The sequence below is a fragment of the Notolepis coatsorum genome (assembly GCF_963971535.1).
Source record: "Notolepis coatsorum genome assembly, chromosome: 13".
Classification (NCBI taxonomy): Eukaryota; Metazoa; Chordata; class Actinopteri; order Aulopiformes; family Paralepididae; genus Notolepis; species Notolepis coatsorum.
In genome coordinates, this window is record NC_140177.1 from 71,572,143 (window position 1) to 71,596,719 (window position 24,577).

Below are 24,577 nucleotides of genomic sequence, written 5' to 3' on the forward strand. Positions count from 1 at the left end.
GTTGTGACATGGTTATGATGTTTATACTTGAATACGTTTGACGAAAAAACTATACTTTTGTCAAACAGTCTGGAGATATTGATTTATGACATGATGTCCCCCACCAGTAAATCTTTTGTTACAAAGACTTAATTTCCTGCATTCTGGTGCAGGATTTTTTTTATTTGTACCCTTTAAATGCCAGTGTTTGTGATGGCATCACAAATTATTGTTAAAAAACAGGCTAGAATATGTATGATTAGCAACAACACTGATTTTGATGGATTTTCTGTTTTTTTGTAATGTCAGATTGAAAAAAATACAATCTTTTATTCAACTTCAGCCCTGATCATAACACCACATAATCATTTTATAATTCTAACCCTTTAAATGCCAGTGTGTGTGATGGCATATATTTGCAATATATCAAATGCAAAGTAGATTTTTCTGGGGGGGGATTATTACAGGCTAGCATGTGTCAATGATTAGCAACAACAGTTTTTTGTAAGGGTCCCGCCTCCACCAATCACATGCGGCTCCCTTTGTGTGTGTGTGAGAGCAAGAGAGAGAGAGAGAGAGAGAGAGAGAGAGAGAGAGAGAGAGATAGAGATTTTTATTTTATTTAACCTTTATTTTACCAGGTAGTCACTTGAGATCAAACTTGTGTGAGTTGCAGTGATCTCCTGGTTGTTCCCCACCTAGGTTATCTAACTATTGCGCTGCTTGCAACTAGAAACACTGGCCTGGCCTGAGTTCAGTGGCCTGACTGCATACATTTTTTATTTAAAAAAAAATCATCTGGCGACCCCCCTGCGGCGGCTCGCAACCCACCTGGGGGTCGCGACCCCCACTTTGGGAACCCCTGAGTTAAATTACTAAATGTAATTTAGTAAATGATTGATTGTAAATTATCATGAGGGTGATGATGATGATGATGATGATGATGGTGGTGATGGGTGGTGATGATGATAGTGATGATAATGATGGTTGATGGTGGTGATGATGGTGATGGTGATGATGATGATGATGATGGTGATGGTGATGGTAATAGTGATGGTGATGATAATGGTGATGATGATTTAAAGACATTATTAAAATAATGACCCAGTGTGGTCTGCCCTCTCCTACAGTGTGGTCTGCCCTCTCCTACAGTGTGGGTCTGCCCTCTCCTACAGTGTGGTCTGCCCTCTCCTACAGTGTGGTCTGCCCTCTCCTACAGTGTGGTCTGCCCTCTCCTACAGTGTGGTCTGCCCTCTCCTACAGTGTGGTCTGCCCTCTCCTACAGTGTGGTCTGCCCTCTCCTATTACAAACACTACAACAGTAAATCTCATTTGAGTTCCTGACTTGAAAAGTTGAAGAAACCTGATGGGCTAAAGTCAGAGACTGATTTGATGAGATCATGTTAAGTCTAAATACTAAGTACTCGAACATTGAGTTAAAATGTGTCATACTGACTGTTGACTCGTCTACAGAGTACAAGACTGTCAGACGTTGGATCAGGTATTTTCTTTTTTTAAACAAGTGACGCCAGCAAACCAGTGAACAGTCCAACTTTAGCTCACTGTGTTGAATAGTGTCACAATACTGGCATTTCTAATTTCTATAGAATATCTTGACATCTTGAATGGGGCATCTTGTTTAACGATTCAGGGAGTTGAAACGAGAGCCATGACCAACCTATTGAAATTCTTTATCGACTAGAGTTTGGTCCTTTAATGTTAGGTGCTTTGTTAAATCTGTTTCATTAGCACCCCACACTGCTCTGTAGCATGGCTTTTATATATATGGGCTTGCTACTAACGCATCATTTTCCTTTGCTTGTCCGTTCCAGTGCTGTCTTTTTCTTGTTCTATCAAAACCGGTTGTACAGTAGAGGCTCTTTCCCTATTTAACAAACAACAATTTTTAAGTGAAGTGAAGGCCCTACAAATGTGTGTGTGCGTGTGTGCGTGTGCGTGTGCGTGTGCGTGTGTGTGTGTGTGTGTGTGTGTGTGTGCATGTTAGGCTTGGGCGGTATTACGGTATACCAGGATATTTCGAGATCCCTACAAATGATGTATGAGTATGAGTTTTCCCAAGGGAACTTGTTGAACAAGCCTGCGCCAATCATATCCTAAAGTGAACATAACCAGGCAGCCTCCGTCTCTCGAGCTTCTTCTTCTTTTGTTTAGTTTAATGGTGGTTGGCATCCATGACTTGTTGCATTACCGCCGCCTACTGGACTCATCTCTGACCTGCAATACCCAGGCTATTTATTTCTCCGCCCCCTTGGCTGTCCGTCAAGTACCTCCTACATATTGCCCACTGCTGTGGAACCATGAAGGCCATGTGATATCTGACGTCCTACTCAGATAGGTCGTCAGATGCACTTCTGTGGAACCATGGAACGGCATGAACCCTTTCACTACCACTCTACAGAGGGTTAACCCTTTTCTACCACACTACAGCCAAGTTTGAATATGCCCCACACTGATGTATGGTACATGGTAATACAATCATGTTTGTGTTGTTGTTGTTGTTGTTGTTGTGGTGGTGGTATTACCTACAACCTAAATACCAAAGTGCAGTATCTAAGAGCTGCTAATGATGTCCAGACCAGAACCACTTGCTGCCTGCTGGTTTCAAGGCTGTCTGGTAATGAACAGGTTTCTGGAGACTCTCTGGTTATATTAGGTTGTATTATACACCATTAATATACACATAGAACGGCATATCTACTTACAAACTCAGAAAACATAGCACTCTCTCTCTCTCTCCCTCTCTCTCTCTCTCTCTCTCTCTCTCTCTCTCTCTCTCTCTCTCTCTCTATCTCTCTCTCTCTCTCTCTCTATCTCTCTATCTCTCTCTATCTGTCAATCTATCAATCTATTTCTAAAATGTTCTCTCTCTCTCTCTCTCTCACTCTCACATGGAAAATGTTCTCTTTTTCTTTTGGCCGTTCTCTCTCTGGTCAGGCTGTCTGAGAAGCAGACACAAGTGCGGTCACTTCTCTTGAAGCCAGGGACACATGCATGCACGGTGCACACACACACACACATACACACATACACACACACACACACACACACACACACACACACACACACACACACACACACACACACACACACACACACACACACACACACACACACACACACACACACACACTTACACACACAGACACACACACACACACACACACACACACACACACACACACTTACACACACACACACAGACACACATACACACACACGCACACACACACACACACACACACACACAGACACACATACACACACACACACACACACACACACACACACACACACACACACACACACAGTCCCAGCATTTGCGGCATGCCACTATGTCTTTACCGTATCCCCGGGTGACCATGGTCACAATAACACATTTTTCCTTCTGTTTTCCGATGAAACACACGCACACACACACACACACACACAGTTTGTGTCAGCCTGCCTGTCTGCCCTCCCATCACCTTGAGAAGGGGATCTGTTGCTCCTGCAACGAGGGGTTTAAGTCCGAATCGGATCCACACAAACACCACATGCAGGAATTCAACCCTCTGTCCTCCCAAACCTGCCCCATCATCTCTGAGTGAAGAATGTTATTGCAGGGAGAGAGAGTGAGAGAGATAGAGAGAGTGAGAGAGAGTGAGAGAGAAAGAGCAAGAGAGATGGACAAGTTGTGGAGCTGGTGCGGATGAAGGAGAAGAGTTACTGAATATTGCATATTTTGCAAGCACATTGACAGCCTTATGAGAATACCTGATTTGGCCTTGGATGCCGGGCCAATTTCATGGCAGGACTTAAGACAGGAGGGGGGAGGGCATTGTCTTTTTGTTTTCACAACTCCTCCTCTTCTCTATCGGTCCCCTCGCAAGCTTACCTACCTGCAATTCTTCAGATTAGCAGAATCAGAGTGAGGTCTGTTGCCAAGTACGTCATACATACAAGGAATTTGGCTCTGTGCTCACACAAAGGACAACACCAACACACCTAGAATAATATAAAAAGGACCATGGAAAATAAAGAATACATTGAGAATTGAAACTATACAACAACTGTCAGAGTTTGTACAAATGCAGTGGGGGGGGGGGGGGAGCTCACAAATACAATCTGAGAAGTGTCAGAAAATACTGTATCAGGGGCGCAATACATAATACAGATAATTTGCAGGGGTGGAACGACTTTTCTTTTTGCTGTACAGGATATGCAGAGTTTATACACAGTCTTTATTGCACTTGAAGGGTCAAGGAGTTCCAGTTATAGGGTGTGAGGGCTGGTGGACGGCCAGGGGACTAGTTTAGTGGTCATTGACCGCCACGCTGTTTTCCCATCTCTACTCAATGGCGCCAGCGTTATTGACCATATTAGAGATGTTTGCTCATTTGACAGGCATTGTTGGGGCGACAGTGGCTCAGGAGGTAGAGAGCAGTCGTCTGGCAATCCGGAGGTTCCCGGTTCGTGTCGATGTGTCCTTGAGCAAGACACTTAACCCCTAATTGCTCCTGATGAGCAGGTGGGCACCTTGCATGGTCGCCTCCGCCGTCGGTGTGTGAATGTGTGAGTGAACGGGTAAAATGTGAGTAACAAATTGTAAAGCACTTTGGATAAAAGCGCTGTATAAAAAAAGCAGCCATTTACCATTTGTTCATAGTCCAACACTGACTAACCAGTTCATTTCTACATACTGTAGCGACCTTGGGATTTGGGTCGGTTGAGCTGTCACTCAACACTCCGCCATCCCGGCGCTGGACCCTATTGGACGAGAGTGCACGGGCTGACCTGGAGGCTTGTATCCTATTGGACGAGAGTGCACGGGCTGACCTGGAGGCTTGTATCCTATTGGACGAGAGTGCACGGGCTGACCTGGAGGCTTGTATCCTATTGGACGCTGGCCGCGGGTTGACAGAGTGAGAGTGCACGGGCTGACCTGGGGAGGTATAAGTGGGCGGGGCACCCAGCGTGCACTCTCTCGGGGGATGGGAAATGGTAGCAATGAGTCTGATACTGCAACCTGTAATGGAGAACTGTGATAATAAAGAAGTGAACTGAGAAACACATCTGCCTCGAGAGTCGTCGATAACGTTGAAACTTTGAACGTTACATTGGTGTCTGAAGTGGGATATTCGGCGAAGTATGGACATTAAAAGTGTTGGGGGAGGATGAGCTAACGTGGGCTAGTGAGGGCTAACGGGAGCTAATGTAAGCTAACGTGGCTAGCGCTAGTATTTGGTGGTTGTCGTCTCCTGGGGTCTGACAGAGAGGGTTGCAGCCGGTAACTAACAGACCACGTCGGGAGCTAATGAAGAGTAGCCTAGCTTAGCTTACAGTTAGCATCAGGTTTAGCATGGCAGAAATGGAAGCCGGCGCCGTTAACATTAAGAAGAGAAAAGAGGAGGACGATGAGGAGGGTGACACGGACATGGAGTGTAAAGAACAGTTTGCAGAATTATACGCCGGCCGAGGCGGGCCATTGCCGGTTCGCAGGCCCCCGGTTCCCACCGGATGGAGGTATTATATTATTATAAAAAAAATTGTAATTTTTTTTACCTCCTATAATATATATTTTTTTTATCATTCTTTCCAAAAGAAAAGAGGCCTAGAAGCGTGGCTAACGCTAATGGCGCGCATACCAGAGGCTAACTGCCTAAGAAAACAGGCACAGAGGCACTGAAAGAGGATTTCACCCATCTAATGAACACACTAGACTAGACAAATATCAAGATGTATCCATCAGTGGACCAATTGCATGCTTTTGCAGAGGACAAGAAGCCTTCAGTCGACTCCTTCAGACATTAAGCACCCCCACAGCCCAAATGGAATGATACAAAAATAATAATTATTATTATTATTAAAAAAAAAACGAATAGTCGACTAATGGCAAAATTTTGGCCAATCGTATCCAATCCAAATCCTTAGTCGGGGACAGCCCTACAATCATCTCTACTGCCTTCTGAGCATTTAGCTCCAGGTTGTTCTGGCTGCACCAGGCTTTCTGTACTCTGTCAGATATGAGTAATATCGTTGGCAAACTTAAGGAGCTTTACAGATGGGTCTTTGCAGGTGCAGTCATTGGTATAGAGAGAGCAGAGCAGGAGGGGAGAGAGAGAGCACACATCCCCATGGGGCTCCAGTGATGAGGCTCAGGCATGGAGTCAGAAGTGTGCTTACCCTGTCGCACGCACTGTTTCCTGTCTGTCAGGAAATCTGTGATCCAGGGGATCCAATAGGAGGTTTGTGATGGCCTGGAGGTGAGCCAGTTGAGTCGCTCAAAGGTCTTTATATAAGGTTAGGGCAACAGGTCCTCTAGACATTTAGACTTGTGACTTTCAGCTTCTATGTTTGAGCTTCTCCTCTATTCCTCTAAAGTCGTTTTGTTTTCCTCTCTTTGTTTCTTCTCTCTCTCTCTCTCTCTCTCTCTCTCTCTCCTCTCTCTCTCTCTCTTCATCTCTCTCTCTCTCTCTCATCTCTCTCTCTCTCGCTCTCTCTCTCTTTCTATCTCTCTCTTTATCTCTTTGCTATCTTCAGTGGATCTGTCCACCAATCCCATCCCCTTTACAGCACGGATCACAGGAGCTCCATTTATGTTAGCGTTGATGCCTATATGTAGGCTACTGTGCAGGTGCCGCTCACTCCATTCATAGTGAGCAACACCTTCGGCAGTTCTCATTTCATAGCTGCGATGGCCTCCTGTGACCGACCTCTATCTAGACGTGACTATCGGTTGGGTAACAAAGGTAGAACAGTGCTGATCATGGCTTTAGATGCCAGAGGAGAGGAGGCAGAGTAAGACGCTCTGACCCACGACGCATCACATTCTCTGGGCTGCTTTTCAGAATTCCCAGTCACGTTTGCTAAGATGCACCTTGTTATTGTTCTTGTTCTTGTTGTAGAAGACATCAAACAAGTAAACTCTCTCCATGGCTTCCACGTGGCTTGACCTCCTCCACTGCTGTGTTTACAGACCATGCTTCTGCAGGTGGCGGCGCGCACTGGTTCACTTATGATTCATGTTTTCATTTAATTGCTTAGTTTAGCATATGCCACTTCTAAACCAGCCCGTGAAGTGAGTGTGACTGTGTTTAAGTTAAATGGAGAAATTATATCTACTATGTAATGTTACGTAGAAGAGCGGCTGGAGAGACTCATTGAAACTCACTCAGCTGGTCTTCAGTGTGGCAACGCAATCCTCTCTGTTCCCCCAGTGAGCAGATGCATCATCCACTGCATATTAGCATATAAAAAGCGCAGTAGAAATCATATTGGTATATTGTATATCTCTGTTCATCCGACGTGAAGATAACATTGCCTCTCCACTCCGCTGTTGTGGGAACATTTGGCTAAAGTTTGCTATGCGTCGCTTTTGAGGTCCCTGCCACGCAGCGATGGGAGGAGGGAGAGAAACAGATCAACACTGGCAGCTCTGCAGCCCATACATAATCAACACTAACAAACAAGCCGCTTTGGCCATGGACCATGGCAGTCCACAATGGTGCGGTGGCGTGCGTCGACGAGGGTTCCTACGGCGACAGCGTCTTAATTGATTCCCTTAGGTAATTAACATGCTTTAAAGACCACTGGGCCGGAGCGTGTTGTGTTTAGCGTTCCCTGAATGGTGCTGGCATTAGCGTTAATACCTACATGGTTATCTGGGCCCTGTTGGTGCACAATGTCCTGCCATTCAGCTGAGCATTTTGCTGCTGAACTCATGAATATGGTTATTGAATTATGTTTCTTTATTTGGTTACTTTGCATAACGAAAGGTTAATAGGTTTATCACGGCTGCCGCCCAGCTCCTCTCACTACTCCTCTTTTTGGATCTCTGTGGGCGATGTCCCTCTCTGTCACTCTCTGCCCACTGATGTCTTACTTATCTCTTTCTTACAGGCCTCTGCTAAAAAGTCTTATGCAATGGATAGAAACGTCAATTCTTGTGAATATAAAAGAAATTCTGCACAATATTCCGATGTATTTATTTCGTTTTCTTTGGCCTCATAGGTTTACACACTGGCTGTCCTTACAGCATGCCTCTGGTTCCAATGTGAATGAAGCAGCCCTCGGCTGGAACACTTTCTAATGGTGAAAGTGCATCCTGTGACTAACCCCAGTAATCAAGATACTTCACAGCCACATCAGTGGGCGAGGTCAGCATGTTCTCAACGCTGAGGCAGGAAGGAGGAGACATTATACTGTGTCTATTATGAGCTACCATCCCCCCCTCCTCCAGCCACAGGTGCTCCCCATGCTAACAGAGCATATCAAAGCTCCTCTCACTGCAGCCTCAAAATAGACAGAGCGGGTAATAGGACACACAAAGAGAGCTGTCAACAGGCTGAAATGTAAGCCCAATCCTGGACCATAAAGACGCACTATTACCACCAGTGTTTAATATTGTTCACGTGCCTCTCTCCACTCCAAGACGTGCTCGTGTACCTTCCCGTGCATCTGGGGTAACCCGAGCCACCACGCTATTGTTAATGGCTTTCACTTTTGTGGTGAGCACAAGTGATATGTTTTACCCAGTTCTTCTGAAAGGCCCCACTATAGTTTCCCAGAGCCAGGTCGGCAGCTATACTCTGCAGTGTGTCAGGGAGGGGTGTATACATCATTATGCTGTAATATTAGATTAGGGTTTAAGTGACTGTTAATGTACACTAGTTGCATTGCAGTATGACAGAGATATACGGCTACAGAAATGAGGTATAATATCAAAGGTTCCCTCTAGAGCGAGGAGGGTTTTCAGGTTCCGACTCTCCTATGCAAACGATGCAAAGAGAAAGAGGAGGAATACAAACACCTTCATGACCGTTCCTCTGATGACTTTGACACCACGAGGCCCTGCTGCTGAATTACTAATGAAAAGCTAATATTTATCTCCCCGAATGAAAGAGTTATGTGAGCTGCAGCCGGGTCTTGTGTGGGTTGCCTTACCTTTCACCAGGTCAGTGTGCAGACAGCATGACATCACCGTGCTCGTGGGCTCCAGACCACCACACTGTCTGGGAATCTGACCATACCTGAGATACCTCTCTCTCTCCCTCTCTCTCTCTTCTCTCTCTCTCTCTCCCTCTCTCTCTCTTTCTCTCTCTCTCTCTCTTTCTCTCTCTCTCTCTCTCTCTCTCTCTCTCTCTCTCTCTCTCTCTCTCTCTCTCTCTCTCTCTCTCTCTCTCTCTCTCTCTCTCTCTCTGTCTCTCTCTCTCTCTCTCTCTCTCTCTCTCTCTCTCTCTCTCTCTCTCTCTCTGTCTCTGTCTCTGTCTCTAATGATGCTATTAGCATGTGACTTGTTCCACGAGAGGCGGGAATATCTTAGACCATTGCTACTCGCAATTTAAGAACGGGTACAAGTCTCAAGCTGCTAGCGCTTTCGGCAAATCAGACCATGACGCCATATTTTTTTACCGGAGTATAAACAAAGTCTCAAGCGTGTTCCTGTAGTAATGCGAGAGGTTAAGCGTTGGACTGTGGAATCAGAGGAGACACTCCAGGCTGCACTTGAATGTACAGACTGGGATGTGTTCCGTGATAACACAGACAATATTAATGACTACACTGAAACAGTGCTAGACTTTGTTTGTACTTTGGTAGAAGAAATAATCCCCTCTACCACAATTAGAGTTTACCCAAACCAAAAGCCCTGGGTAGACAAATCCGTCCGTGAGGCTCTGAAAGCGCACACCTCAGCCTACAACGCTGGGCTTGTGACAGGCAACATGAATGATCACAAGGCGGCGAGATACAACGTAAGGAGAACAGTGATAGAGGCAAAACAGCGCTACAGAGATAAGGTTGAACTTCAGTTTGAACAGGCTGACTCTAGAGGTATGTGGCAGGGCCTCAGAATGATGACAGACTACAAAGGCACCTCCCTCAAGCTGAACAGTGTCATCTCATTGGCAAATGATCTCAATACCTTCTATGTGAGGTTTGTGGCTGTGAATAACAACACCAGCCTACAAACCACTGCAATGGAGGGGGGGGCACTGCAGATGGAGAAGCTAGTGAAGGGCTACATCTGTTCCTCCCTCCCCATCAACCTGGACCCCCTGCAATTTGCATATCGCCCCAACAGGTCCACGGAGGACGCCATAGCCCATGTGCTGCACACAGCAGCATCACACCTGGAGGCAGGGGAACTATGTGAGAATGCTATTCATCGACTACAGCTCAGCATTCAATACCATAGTCCCCTCCAAACTCATAGCCAAGCTCAGGGACCTGGGCTTGAACTATGACCTATGGCCAGTGGATCTTGGACTTCCTGACGGGCAGACCCCAGGTGGTGAGAGCAGGCAACTGCACCTCCTCATCCACCACTCTCAACTGTGTTCTGAGTCCCCTCCTCTACTCGCTGTACACACACGACTGTGTGGCACAGCGGAACAACAACACAATCATCAAATTTGCTGACGACACAGTAGTGGTGGGCCTGATCTCTGCAAACGACGAGAGGGCCTATCTGGAAGAGGTAGAGGTTCTGGCGGGATGGTGCCAGGAGAACAGCCTCTCCCTGAACGTCAGCAAAACAAAATAGATGATTGTGGACTTTAGGAGGTCGGGGGTCAAGGACTACAGCCCCCTCAGCATCGACGGGGCACCGGTCGGGAGAGTGAACAGTTTTAGGTACCTCAGAGTCCACATATCCGAGGACTTGGCATGGACCACACACATTGACAGTGTAGTGAAGAAAGCGTGAGTCAGAAGATCCTTAAGAACTTCTACTCATGCACAATAGAGAGCATCCTGACTGGCAATATCACCTCCTGGTTTGGGAATAGCACCGCACAAGACCGCAGCAGACTACAGAGAGTGGCCCGCTCAGCCGAACGCACAATTGGAGGGGGGCTTCCCACCCTCCAGGGCATTTACAACAAGCGTTGCATAAGTAAGGCTAAGAGAATAATCAAAGACTCTAGCCACCCAAGGGTTGGTTTGGGGGGAAGTCCTTGTGACATACTAGCGTCATGTCCAAGGGGTGTACTTGTACATCAAGCTGCCTCACGCTACGGAAACAGGAGATAGGCTCCTGCCCCATGTGCCGTTACGGCTCGAGAACCATTGGTTCTCAAAGGCAAACTTCTAGCCACCCAAACAACTGCCTCTTTGAACTGCTGCGGTCAGGCAAGCGATACCGGAGTCTCATGGCGAGCACAGAAAGACTCAGAAGGAGCTTCTATCCCCAGGCCATCAGGATGCTCAATGACAATCAATGAAAATAAGACTATGTAACAAACCATCAAATACACTGACAGCACACACATCCACACGTACACACTCACTTTAATAAACAACTCACTGTAGCACCCACTTGACCCACTTTAGACACTTAACACACTTAACTCAGTTACCTTTCTCTACTTGCACTGTATATTGTATTGTATATATGTATATTGAACATTTTGTTTTGTTTACACTTGTTTACGTACTTTCTATTCTATACTTATATTATACTTTTTATACTTATCCTTTTATATAGCACACTCTCAGGAGCAAAACGGAAAGAAGCATTTCATATAAAAGTATCCTGTATTGCTATATGACAACTAATAAGAAACTTGAAACTATCTTGTCTTTAGTTAGCAATTCCAAGAAAATGCCCTGTGTGGTGAAATTGTCCCTCGTGTTGAGTGGCAGATATAATTCAGTGTCCATGTAAGTAGTGTCAGTCATCACCTACCCCCCCCCCCACACCCTCCCTCCCTCCAGGTTGGTTGGCTGGTTGTCCCATGTGAGGACAAGGTCACTTAAGTGATGAGATTGATCTTGTCAGCTCTCTCATGAATGTGTAATAGTTTGTGGATGGGGTGTAGAGAGCAAGCGGTATAATGTATGTATATCTATTACGCCTGAGTGTATTGAAGCCAATATGCAGAACACATAGAAGCAGACAGGTCTCGGTATAACCCAACACGGGTATATTTATTGTAAAAGGGGTCGTCTGGTCGTCTGAGATCCCGGGCAGGGATCTCATACAGTCCAGGGTGAGTGTGTGGGGCAGGGTAGTCAAACGGGCAGGGGTCAAATAACGTAACGGGTACTCAGGTAATTCAGGGAGTAAGCAGGGGCAAGGTAGTCCAACAAGCGAAGGTTCATACACAGGTACAGGTACTCATATGGTCCGGGGGAAAGGCAAGGAGAATGGTCAGGCAGGCGGAGGTCATACACAGTATCCAAAGCACGAGATCAGGGTGAAGAACCAGGTATCGGATGGGAAACACAAAGTTATGATCTGGCAGCATCATGACATCTGAGGCGGGACTATATGCACTTATATTATATTATATTATGCACTTATACTATATGCACCTATATGAGGTGACGCAATCGGCACTCAGACGTCAATCAGCTGCTCCTATGGCTCCAGCACACCTGAACTCCATGCCTGTGATAATGAGAGAGAGAGAGAGAGAGAGAGAGAGAGAGAGAGAGAGAGAGAGAGAGAGAGCACCTTGCATGGTTGCCTCCGCCGTCGGTGTGTGAATGTGTGAGTGAATGGGTAAAATGTGAGGAACAAATTGTATAGCACTTTGGATAAAAGCGCTATATAAAAAAAATCAGCCATTTACCATTTATTTACCATTCATTAGCTCTTCTGCACACACTCAAACAAGCACACACACACACACACACACACACACACACACACACACACACACACACACACACACAGTCTCTGAGTTGGTACAGTAAGTGCTAAGTATGTGTTATGTTCTTGCTCCCACTTCTATCCATACTATGGTATGCACAGGGAGATACCTCCCCATACCTTCCTACTCCAAAGGATCGTTTGTTGTTGCATCAGGAGTCCAACATATCAGCCATGTTGCGATGGAACAAAGACCTCCTTGATGGTGGAGGACTCCTTGCCCCGGAAAGGGCCAGCGGGAGGTCCAATTAGGTGGCCCCATGCTGGGAGGGACGAGCCGGTGAGACCTGGCAATTGGGTGGGTAGCGCCTGCCGGCAGTGGCCTTTCATGTTGATATGTGTCCGGGCTGAGAGCTGTCGTTATTCTATGATATGAGATATCTGAAGGTCAGGGTGCTGATGAAAGCAGGAAGCAAAGAGTGACGGGTTGAACATGGTCTGATTAGATATGCAGTGTTCTATCAAGGATCAAGTTGTCTTCCTCACTGGCTTGAATGCCTAGCGACGGGTTCGAACATAGCAGAGGGGTTGTTAAGGTGAGGTGTCCTATAGCTGGGTACAACAATTGAAAGCAATTTAAAGGGGAACTATCTTATAAATGGCCTTTTTGAGTGTTTAGCATTGTTTCCTAGCTATGTGAACTTATATTAATATGATCTATGTCTCTAATTCTCATATTGGCGCATTCTTCCAATTCTCCTCTCACAATATTCACCCTCACTGAACTGAGTCATCTGAAAATGTGATGATTTGTGATGTCAGAGAGACACCGCTGCATGATAATGGCGAGGTACAAGATGAGCTGCACACAGTGGTTGGAGCCCAGGCTCAAAACGGCTCGAGATCTTGAGGTAGAAAAATGCTGTTTTTGAGGACTTGATTAGAAATACAAAACAATGAATAAAAAAAAAATATATATTACAGAGGTGTTCCATAGACTCACAGGAATTGTGTAAAAGTGCCCAAATAGTGAAAGAAATAGTAAAATAGTTCCCCTTTAATGTTCTATTTCGTTCTTTTTTTCCTCCCTCTGCTGTGACGATAAAGAAATGCCACAACTCACAATTTGCAAAGTGTGTATATATAGAGAAAGAGCTGTTAATAACTAATTGGCAGCTTTTGTCACAGCTAATTGGAGCAGAAGCAGGTTGACGTACATGATTAAAGTTGCTATAATAAAACGGGTTAATAATTATGATCAAACACTAGCAATGACTTTCAGCAATGAAAGAAAAAGGGAATCACATGCCGCACATTCAGTATAGTATCACTAATCACACAATGCTGCTTATTTTCTTTCTTTTATTTTTTACAAATAATTCCTCATTCCAGGCTAAAATAAGTGCCTAGTTTCTATTCTGCTTTCTATTCTCTCAGGAGAACTTTCTCCCCTCTCTTATCAGCCTTCCTCTTCTTCCATTTAATAGTTTGATTGTGCCTTGACGCTTCATGCCAGTCTATCACCCAGGGCCAGTGGCGGCCGGTACATTCTTCTCGATGGGGGGCGCTATACCAAACATTTTGCAAACATGTACCACGCATTGGCATGTCACTGGCAGCGGACAGCTGACCAAGCGAACACTACCAAACCACCAACAACACACAACCAGTCAAATAAAGTACAGTCTAATTCACAACTTGAAACATATATAAATAGAAAAGTTAGAAACAAACTCGCTCCGTCTCCAAACACACGCAGAGAGAGAGAGAGAGAGAGAGAGCGAGAGCGAGAGAGAGAGAATCACGTTAGTTAGTTAGAGAGAGAGAGAGAGAGAGAGAGAGAGAGAGAGAGAGAGAGAGAGAGAGAGAGAGAGAGAGAGAGAGAGAGAGAGAGAGAGAGAGAGAGAGAAAGAGAAAAAAAGAGGGAGAGAGAGAGAGAGAGAGAGAGAGAGATAGAGAGAGAGAGAGAGAGAGAGAATGAACTGATGAATTGAAAATGGGGGACCCTGATGTAAACAAGACGAAAGTCTTTCTCTGGTATGCATCCCCTTAACAATTGTGTGTATTGAGCTGTACTGTATTGTACCCATTCTGCAATCTGTTAATAAAGTTTTCAATCAATCAATCAAAGAGAGAGAGAGAGAGAGAGAGCGAGAGAGAGAGAGAATCACGTTAGTTAGTTAGAGTGAGAGAGAGAGAGAGAGAGCGAGAGAGAGAGAGAGAGAATCACGTTAGTTACCGTAGTTAGAGAGAGAGAGAGAGAGAGAGAGAGAGAGAGAGAGAGAGAGAGAGAGAGAGAGAGAGAGAGAACCGTTAGCTGAGTGGCTGAGAGAGAGAGAGAGAGAGAGAGAGAGAGAGAGAGAGAGAGAGAGAGAGAGAAGCGTTAGCTGAGTGGCTAACAGCGGCTAGCGTTAGCTGAGTGGCTAAGAGAGAGAGAGAGAGAGAGAAAGAGAATTAACTCACTTTGTTTAATTGAAACGTGGTCCAGCCAGAGGGCTTAATAAAGTGTATGTCCACTGACTGTCCCCCAGACTGTTGTCGATGTGTATATTCCACTGCCCACTGTCCAGACTTGAGACTGCATCACAAGTTCACAACACACAGCATCGAACATCCACTTCTGCAAAATGCGGCTACGGAAAAGTACTGTCGTCGCCGCGTCGGCCAATCAGGGAGCGTCTCCGCGAAATGCGGCTACGGAAATAAAAAAAAACTGCTAAGGCTGCTTGCCTAGACCGCTTCAAATCGCGCCCGGCTTCCAACATAATACATCATATTTCAACGCACAGCGCGTTACGCACTGATTGGCTGCGACGGATACAGCGATGATGCACTCAGAGCGCTATTGCGTCTAGCCCGGGCGAGAAATACGGCTAGGGAGAAATGCGGCTATGCGCAGTGAGTCACTTCCTGTTCAGGAAAACGATTATTTTTTATTTGATATATTAACGTTATATTGTGCATTGGAAACACAAACATACTTAAAATGAGTAAATATTATTCATTTTAAACATGTTCATATTATTTATAGGGCTATAAAACAAAAAACTAAAAAAAGATATTTTTTTTTCTTCTATCTCATTTAACAGGGGGGTCGGCGCCCGAGCGCCCCCAGTGGCCAGCCGCCACTGCCCAGGGCCCCCACTGTCAGGCTCCTTATGGCATTTTTGCACTACTGTATATGGTACTATGGTACTACATGGTACTACTGTATATGATACAGGCTCAACTCCACACGACTCTACTCCCCTTGGTTTTCCATCGGGCAAAGGTTGTGGACAGTACCTGGTAGGGGTGTAAGACAGAACAAAGGTTGTGGACAGTACCTGGTAGGGGTGTAAGACAGAACAAAGGTTGTGGACAGTACCTGGTAGGGGTGTAAGACAGAACAAAGGTTGTGGACAGTACCTGGTAGGGGTGTAAGACAGAACAAAGGTTGTGGACAGTACCTGGTAGGGGTGTAAGACAGAACAACGGTTGTGGACAGTACCTGGTAGGGGTGTAAGACAGAACAAAGGTTGTGGACAGTACCTGGTAGGGGTGTAAGACAGAACAAAGGTTGTGGACAGTACCTGGTAGGGGTGTAAGACAGAACAAAGGTTGTGGACAGTACCTGGTAGGGGTGTAAGACAGAACAAAGGTTGTGGACAGTACCTGGTAGGGGTGTAAGACAGAACAAATGTTGTGGACAGTACCTGGTAGGGGTGTAAGACAGAACAAAGGTTGTGGACAGTACCTGGTAGGGGTGTAAGACAGAACAAAGGTTGTGGACAGTACCTGGTAGGGGTGTAAGACAGAACAAAGGTTGTGGACAGTACCTGGTAGGGGTGTAAGACAGAACAACGGTTGTGGACAGTACCTGGTAGGGGTGTAAGACAGAACAAAGGTTGTGGACAGTACCTGGTAGGGGTGTAAGACAGAACAAAGGTTGTGGACAGGACCTGGTAGGGGTGTAAGACAGAACAAAGGTTGTGGACAGTACCTGGTAGGGGTGTAAGACAGAACAAAGGTTGTGGACAGTACCTGGTAGGGGTGTAAGACAGAACAAAGGTTGTGGACAGTACCTGGTAGGGGTGTAAGACAGAACAAAGGTTGTGGACAGTACCTGGTAGGGGTGTAAGACAGAACAAAGGTTGTGGACAGTACCTGGTAGGGGTGTAAGACAGAACAAACAACACTAGTCTGCACTGGGCTGTTTCTCCCCGCCTCCCCTCCCCCTTACTACAGTTGTCCCTGAAACAAAACCATGAATGAATGATATGTTTGTAACACAGCAGGGTCATTATTACAATAGGCTGAACATTTTTGTTTTCTTGTTTGCCTAATAATGTTAACACTTTGATTGCCTAAGGTTAAATTCATGATATACCATCCGTTGCCAGCTCTATTTAACATGGAGAAGTTCCCCTTCTTTGCAGGGCTATAACTTTTTTAATTCTATTGCTAGATTGCCATTATTAGGGCACATTCAAGGTCCTATATGTATTGTTCATGGTGTAGCAACGTTAAACTTTTTCATTCACATATTCATACTAAAATATGATCTAAAGTATAAGTATGTTTTCATCTCTTTCTGCAGCTTTCTCCAGAACGTGATTTATAGCCCCAAATACATTATATTGATGATGAAATACAGTTTGGTAGGAATCTGTGCGAGATAAAAAATGTCAATTGGACGTACTTCTAGAAGTTTCTACGTATCATCTGATATTGACCGGATGGGCGGGAGATTGTTTATAATTCCGTGGGCAACGTTATACCATTCATCTAATGTGGGTCAAATGTTCATCATAGCCGTTAGTGTCGAACACGGTAATATTACACGCTAAAACTCACCCCAGTCTCCGCGGGCCGTTGGGCGATCAGCGTGGGGTAGACAGTTTTCCATTATGGGATGTTGAAATACCCGGTCCATTTCCAGGTTGTATAATAATATATACGTCCAAATCATGTTGTTTTTTCGAGTTATTTGCAGCGATCGATGTTCAGACTGAGTCTCTCTAACATTAGCGAGTGCCCGGACCACATATGGAGTGAGTCCTGCCGGGTTAAAGGTAACATCCGTTTTTTCGATCTGCCGATCGGCCACCAGATGGCGGTCTTGAACCGCTAGAGGATTGAGAGGAGATCACACTTGTGTCTCAGGGCCCCGGAAAGGAAATATGATTCCGATCACAGATTTTTTAAATATTGATATCAAAGACGAGTTACGGCGTCTTCGGCAACTTGAGCATGGCGGGGAAGGACGCCTAAACTCGTCCTTTGGCAACTAAAGTGTTAACCAATGGAAAGACACACACACACACACACACACACACACACACACACACACACACACCCCAACGTTCTCCCGCAGACTTTCCCTCACAGCTGATCAGAGAAAAAGAAAAAAAAACGTACTTTTGCTGATCTGGACTGGTCATCTGAGCTCCTCTCCAGTCGAGCTGCGGTGTTTAATTCCAAAATATTAATCCTCTGCCATTGTTGTGTAACATGGCCTCTCTTCTCTAGAGTCTTCTTTCTCTGCTTCACGTGAAGTTAAATCTACTCTAGAAGTGAAACTGAAACTTAAAAAGTATACACCGGTGGGGGGTGGGGGCAGTAGGCAATTCATTTACTCAAGTGGATTTCTGAACACAGAATGACACCGTTATCACTGACTGACTACTGCGGCAAGCCTAGGTGGAACTAAGTATAACTTAATAAAAAATTATTTGATTTAATAATAATAATAATTACTATTATTATTGTAACTGAGGGGTACAATTCCCTGACTGTATTACTAGATATGATACTTACTACCACTACCTTTGTACTTAATATTCGGCCACCCAGTACACGGCATAAATATATTATGATGAACACTGTCACGTAGATGAAACGGATCCAACACAAATGTACGAATTAGAAATAGGTCTTTATTTCTACACAGCGATGGTGTGTAGAGCAAGCACTTAATCAAATCAATCACATTTATGAATGGGAATTAGTATGCACTTTTATGGCAAGAGTATTCGTCGGTATATCAATAGAGAATGTCCAATCTCTGAAGGCGCAGGTGGTACATATACGACCTGGAATAGTTTAAGGAATAACAGCAATGATACTTTAATGATTATATACTGGACACACTAGGGGGGGTTAATCCGGTCGCTTGTAAGCCGACAGGAGTAGGAAGGGGGGGGGGGTAGAATCCGGCTGCCTCATCCGGCCAAGGGTATCCCAGGTGAACCCACTGTAGTGCCGTTCAATGCGCCGGCGATCCTTGGACCACAGATGAAAGCAGGTGGACTCTTTGTGGGCCGGCTCTCTCCGGTCCACGGGGGAGAGACGTGAAGCGACCTCGTCTTGCAGAGCGTCTCCTCACCTTGCGTCCTCTCCAGGGGGGGGGGGGGGGTTCCAACACACGGCAGTGTCGGGGGTCTTTATCCATGGAATAATCAAAGTATACAAAGCATAATCCATGCCTGGGAAGGCGGGCTGTCGTCGGTAGAATAATCCGGTATACAGGTCCACTCGCTCGTCGGCTCTGGGGCTCCTCGGGTGCAGCTTCACGTGGGGTCAACCACCCTGGATAAGCAGCCAGTTCTCTGCCCGAAACGATGGGGTACTGACTACGGTAGTATTCTCACCGCACGAAGCACTATATATTAACAGACTATTATTAGCTTAATAGACTACGTCCAACTCGACGATATAGTGCCAAATATGACTATTCAAATATTAATATACACGATGTCTCAATACCGATGGTAGGCGAACTTGGCCTTACTCCCACACGTGGCGTCGCGGGGAGGCTTTACGTCTGTGACTCTATTGGAGGGTAAGAAACTGGACTGAAAAGAAAGTCCTACTTTAGTAGCGCAGTATATATACGCACTATGAACAAATAGTCCCATTAGTGGTGCGGTAGTCAGATTCCTACGCGGAACTAGGACTTGTTCGTACATGTGGAGCGGTACGTTTGAACTGGGTCTGAGGGGTATGGCAGCCTGGCACCAAGGTCTCGACCAATAGTAGAATGGAGACTATTATGGGATGTTCAGTAGGCTAGAATGGATATTCAATGCATATTGTACAAGGAATATACAAGGGATATCAGGGAATATTAGAGAATATACAAATACAATTAAATATATATATATAAATAAATATATATATTCGGTTTAATCTGGCCCTTCACAACAATTATTATAAATATATAATAGTCATTATAAATATTTTTTTCCTGTTGTACCAAACTCGTACCGAACCGTGACCCCAAAACCGAGGTACGTACCGAACGGTGGCTTCTGTGTACCGTTACACCCCTAGTACCTGGTACTTTCATCACTTGTAACACATCATCCTCTTATTGTCTCAGTGTACTTGCTTTTAAATACACGTGCGCATGCGCAAGAGGATGGAGCCATGTACCCTGAGAGTACTTTGTGCACGTCCTCAGAAATTAACGCTACACATCCGAAAGATGCAATGAAACAGTCAACAGTGGGCAGGTTAAACACTAAAACTCAACATGGAAAGCTGCACTAAAACAGGTGTGAGACCTGTTTCTGCTGTGATCTCAACATAGCCTCCTCAAGTGTCATGATCTTTTATGTTTACGTTGCAAATCCGGATAGTGGATAGTTCAGGAAGGAAGATATTCTTCTTCTATATAATTATATGTGTTGGCAAGGGAGGATTCAGCCCTCCAGTGGATAGACTTTCCAACCCTCCAGGCACAAGCCAAATAGGCAGGCAAGTATGAAAACAATGCCGCTCACAATGAGGCTGCAGTGAGAGGACCCTTATCAAACAGGAAATTCTGCTCACGTGAAAATCGTATTCGTTTTTTGTTGTCGTATAAGTTGATAAATCTAGTGATCTATGCACAAACTCAATTCTTTTTTTCAGCAAATCTCTTAGTTACAACAACATTGTGCAAACTAAGCAGGCTTCTCCTCAAGATGGCTGCTCTGGCCAGACTCACCAACATTACAGTATTCACTTGAATGCACAGACTGGAGTGTATTCCGTGATAACACAGCCAATATTAACGAATACACTGAAACGGTGCTTGACTTTGTCTGTACTCTGGTAGAAGAAACAATCCCCTCTACCACAATTAGAATCTACCCAAATCAAAAGCCTTGGGTAGATAAATCCGTCCGTGAGGCTCTGAAAGTGCGCACCTCAGCCTACAACACCGGGCTGATGACAGGCAACATGGAAGAACACAAGACGGCAAGATACAACGTCAGGAGAGCAGTAATAGAGGCAAAAGTTGAACTTCAGTTTGAATAGGCTGACTCTAGAGGCATGTGGCAGGGCCTCAGAACAATGACAGATTACAAAGGCACCTCCCTCAAACTGAACAGTGACATCTCCTTAGCAAATGATCTCAACACCTTCTATGCGAGGTTTGAGGCTGTGAATAACAACACCAGCCTACAAGCCACGGCAATGGGGGGGGGGGGGGGGGGGGGGGTCTGCTGATGGAGACTCAGTGTTCAGGGTAACAGAGCATGAGGTGAGGCGGACCTTTAAAAAAGTGAATATCAGGAAGGCAGCAGGTCCGGACGGCATCCCCGGCCGCGTCCTAAAGGTCTGTGCCGACCAACTGGCCCCGGTATTCACTGACATCTTTAACCTGTCCTTAGAACAGGCTGTCATCCCCACCTGTCTGAAGAAGTCCACCATCATCCCTGTACCCAAAAAATCTACGCCCGCTTGCCTCAACGACTACCGCCCTGTAGCCCTCACCTCCATAGCCATGAAGTGCTTTGAGAAGCTAGTGAAGGGCTACATCTGTTCCTCCCTCCCCATCAACCTGGACCCCCTGTAATTTGCATACCGCCCTAACAGATCCACGGAGGACGCCATAGCCCATGTGCTGCACACGGCAGCATCACACCTGGACAAGAGGCAGGGGAACTATGTGAGAATGCTGTTCATTGACTACAGCTCAGCATTCAATACCATAGTCCCCTCCAAACTCATAGCCAAGCTCAGGGACCTGGGCTTGAACTATGACCTCTGCCAGTGGGTCTTGGACTTCCTGACGGGCAGACCCCAGGTGGTAAGAGCAGGCAACTGCACCTCCTCATCCATCACGCTCAACATAGGGGCCCCCCAGGGCTGTGTTCTGAGCCCCCTCCTCTACTCCCTGTACACACATGACTGCGTGGCACAGCGGAACAACAACACAATCATCAAATTTGCTGATGACACAGTAGTGGTGGGCCTGATCTCTGCCAACGACGAGAGGGCCTACCTGGAAGAGGTAGAGAATCTGTCACAGTGGTGTCAGGAGAACTGCCTCTCCCTGAACGTCAGCAAAACAAAAGAGATGATTGTGGACTTCAGGAGGTCGGGGGTCAAGGACTACAGCCCCCTCAGCATCGACGGGGCACCGGTTGAGAGAGTGAACAGTTTTAAGTACCTCGGAGCCCACATATCCGAGGACTTGACATGGACCACACACATTGACAGTGTTGTGAAGAAGGCATGACAACGCCTCTACTTCCTCAGGCGCCTAAGGAAGTTCCAAGTCAGTCAGAAGATCCTTAGGAACTTCTACTCATGTACAATCGAGAGCATCCTGACTGGCAACATCACCTCCTGGTTTGGGAATAGCACTGCACAAGACCGTAGCAGACTACAAAGAGTGACACGTTCAGCCGAACGCACAATTGGAGGGGGGCTTCCCACCCTCCAGAACATTTACAACAAGCGGTGCAGGGGGAAGGCTAAGAGAATCATCAAGGACTCCAGCCACCCGAACAACTGCCTCTTTGAACTGCTGCGGTCAGGCAAGCGATACCGGAGTCTTAAGGCGAGCACAGAAAGAGTCAGAAGAAGCTTCTATCCCCAGGCCATCAGGCTGCTCAACGAACAATAAACACTATACAACAACCATCAAATGCACACAGCACACACATCCACACGCACACACTCACTTTAAACAAACAACTCACTGCAGCACCCACTTTACACACTTTAGAACACCTAAACACACTTTACACTTTATATTTATTGGTAAAGGATTTGCACTACAACTCGTACACCTTACTGTAAATTGTACCTAAATTGTACCTCATCCCATTTCTGCTCTGCACTATATAGTATTGTATATTAGTACATTGCATAGTATATTGTATATTGTATGGTAACTCAGTTACTTCTAGTCTGCATCGAACATTGTACATATGTCTATACTGAACACTGTGACCTCTATTTTTACTTCTATTTTACATGCTATACTATTTTATTTCATACTTATCTTGTCTAGCACAGTCTCTGGAGCGAAACAGTAAGAAGCATTTTGTATAAAAGTATTCTGTACTTCTGTATGACAACTATTAAAGAAACTTGAAACTTCTACACGATAGTAGTAATAATGGGCAATGGCAAATGTTAAATACTTAACCTCCAAACATAAGACTGTTCTGACAGCACAATATTGATGTAACTAAGAGATTCACTGGGGAAATAGTTTTTGTAATGCATGATGTGTCACCGTGGCAAGGGGAAGTGAGGGGGGGGGGGGGGGGGGTGACAGTAACACAGTCGATTTAATGATCAGCCAGTGTTTTATATAAAGCCCTGTAGATCCTTTGGAGCAGGGGTCGGTGCTCCATATCACTGCTGCACCCCGAGGGGCAGGAAGGAGCGGCAGCAAGGACGTGCTAATAAACACCCGCTTCTCAGGAACTGCAACTGCATTAGCAAGGTTGTGTGAAGAGAGACACTGTGTAATAGAGGTTATATTTTTAGACTGGATTGAAATCGCTTTGATGACCACTTCCAGATAATTGCTGCTAGATGGAATGGAAAATGCAATCACAACCTTGTTTGAGTTGAGTTTATTTTATCTCGAACAATCAACCATATAAAAACAAAATACAAATTATAAACTAAAGAAACAAATTTTAAATGAAATCTTACATTCTTCATTCAATGATGAACAAATTAGTTCAAGAAGGAGCAAAAGGAAGCAAATGCATATCTAGTCCAGCCCCTTTTTCACAATATCATACATAAACAGAATCTCTTACAAACCTAAAATAACAAACAAAATAAACATGAAAATAAAAAAAATAACCCAAATTGAAATAAAAATATATAAAGTAACAATATACAAAATTTGCTTTAGCCCACACTAACGTTTGGGGATCTGTCCTGATATTCTGTATTACAACTCTTTGGATACAGTGAGACAGTGCTAATTTATGTATGGTGGTGTAGTGGAGGAGGGTCTACATGTAAGCATCCTACCCCACTATACCATCTCTGGAGGCCGCTGTTAACACGCTGTGGGTAAATGATGACTTTATCATTGTGTTGGTTGCTCCAGGAGACCCAGGAGCGTTTCCCAAGCCTGGGCCACAGGGAGGAGGCCTGGGAGGAGCTTGGCAGTGGAGAGTCAGAGGAGGGCAGCAGCACCATAGAGTGTGACGATGAGGACGGATGCCAAGCCTCAGGAGATGGCAAAGAGAGGACCTGTGAGTAAATATACACACACACACACACACACACACACACACACACACACACACACACACACACACACACACACACACACACACACACACACACACACAAACACACACACACAGAGAGTGTAAGTCTTAAGGCAGTGAATTCGATTTGAAATGGAACAATGACTATGAGCAGGGGCGGACCTAGCACATTTGGCGCCCTAGGCGAGATTCACCACGTTTTATTTTTTTAATTTTTTGCTCTGCGCAGTTTTGGCGCACCCCTCTATATCTGCAACCATTATTGTACATACAAAAAATTCTAACATAAGGGAAAATGAGCCAAAAATCTAAAACGGTCGGTCGGTCTGAGCCTCCCCCCCCCAAAAAAAAATCAAAACATCGCCACGCTACCAACCGGTTAACCCTTTTCACTGCAACAATACACCGAAGGTTAACCCTTTCACGACCGTCGGTTGTGTGATAGTAAAGGGTTAACCCTCCGTCGTGTGGCAGTGAAAGGGTTAACAGTTATACAGTA

The 24,577-nt window shown here is 45.4% G+C and overlaps 1 protein-coding gene across 1 annotated transcript in view; it reads left to right on the forward strand.

Annotated features, from left to right (window-relative positions):
• gpc5c (glypican 5c) overlaps positions 1–24,068 on the forward strand; it is a gene marked incomplete at its 3' end in the record, with an annotated part of 386,127 nt that extends 362,059 nt beyond the window's left edge. The window contains 1 exon segment of the mRNA XM_084327706.1: positions 23,913–24,068. Coding sequence (XP_084183832.1) covers positions 23,913–24,068 — 156 coding nt within the window.
• Positions 24,069–24,577: the final 509 nt, after the last annotated feature.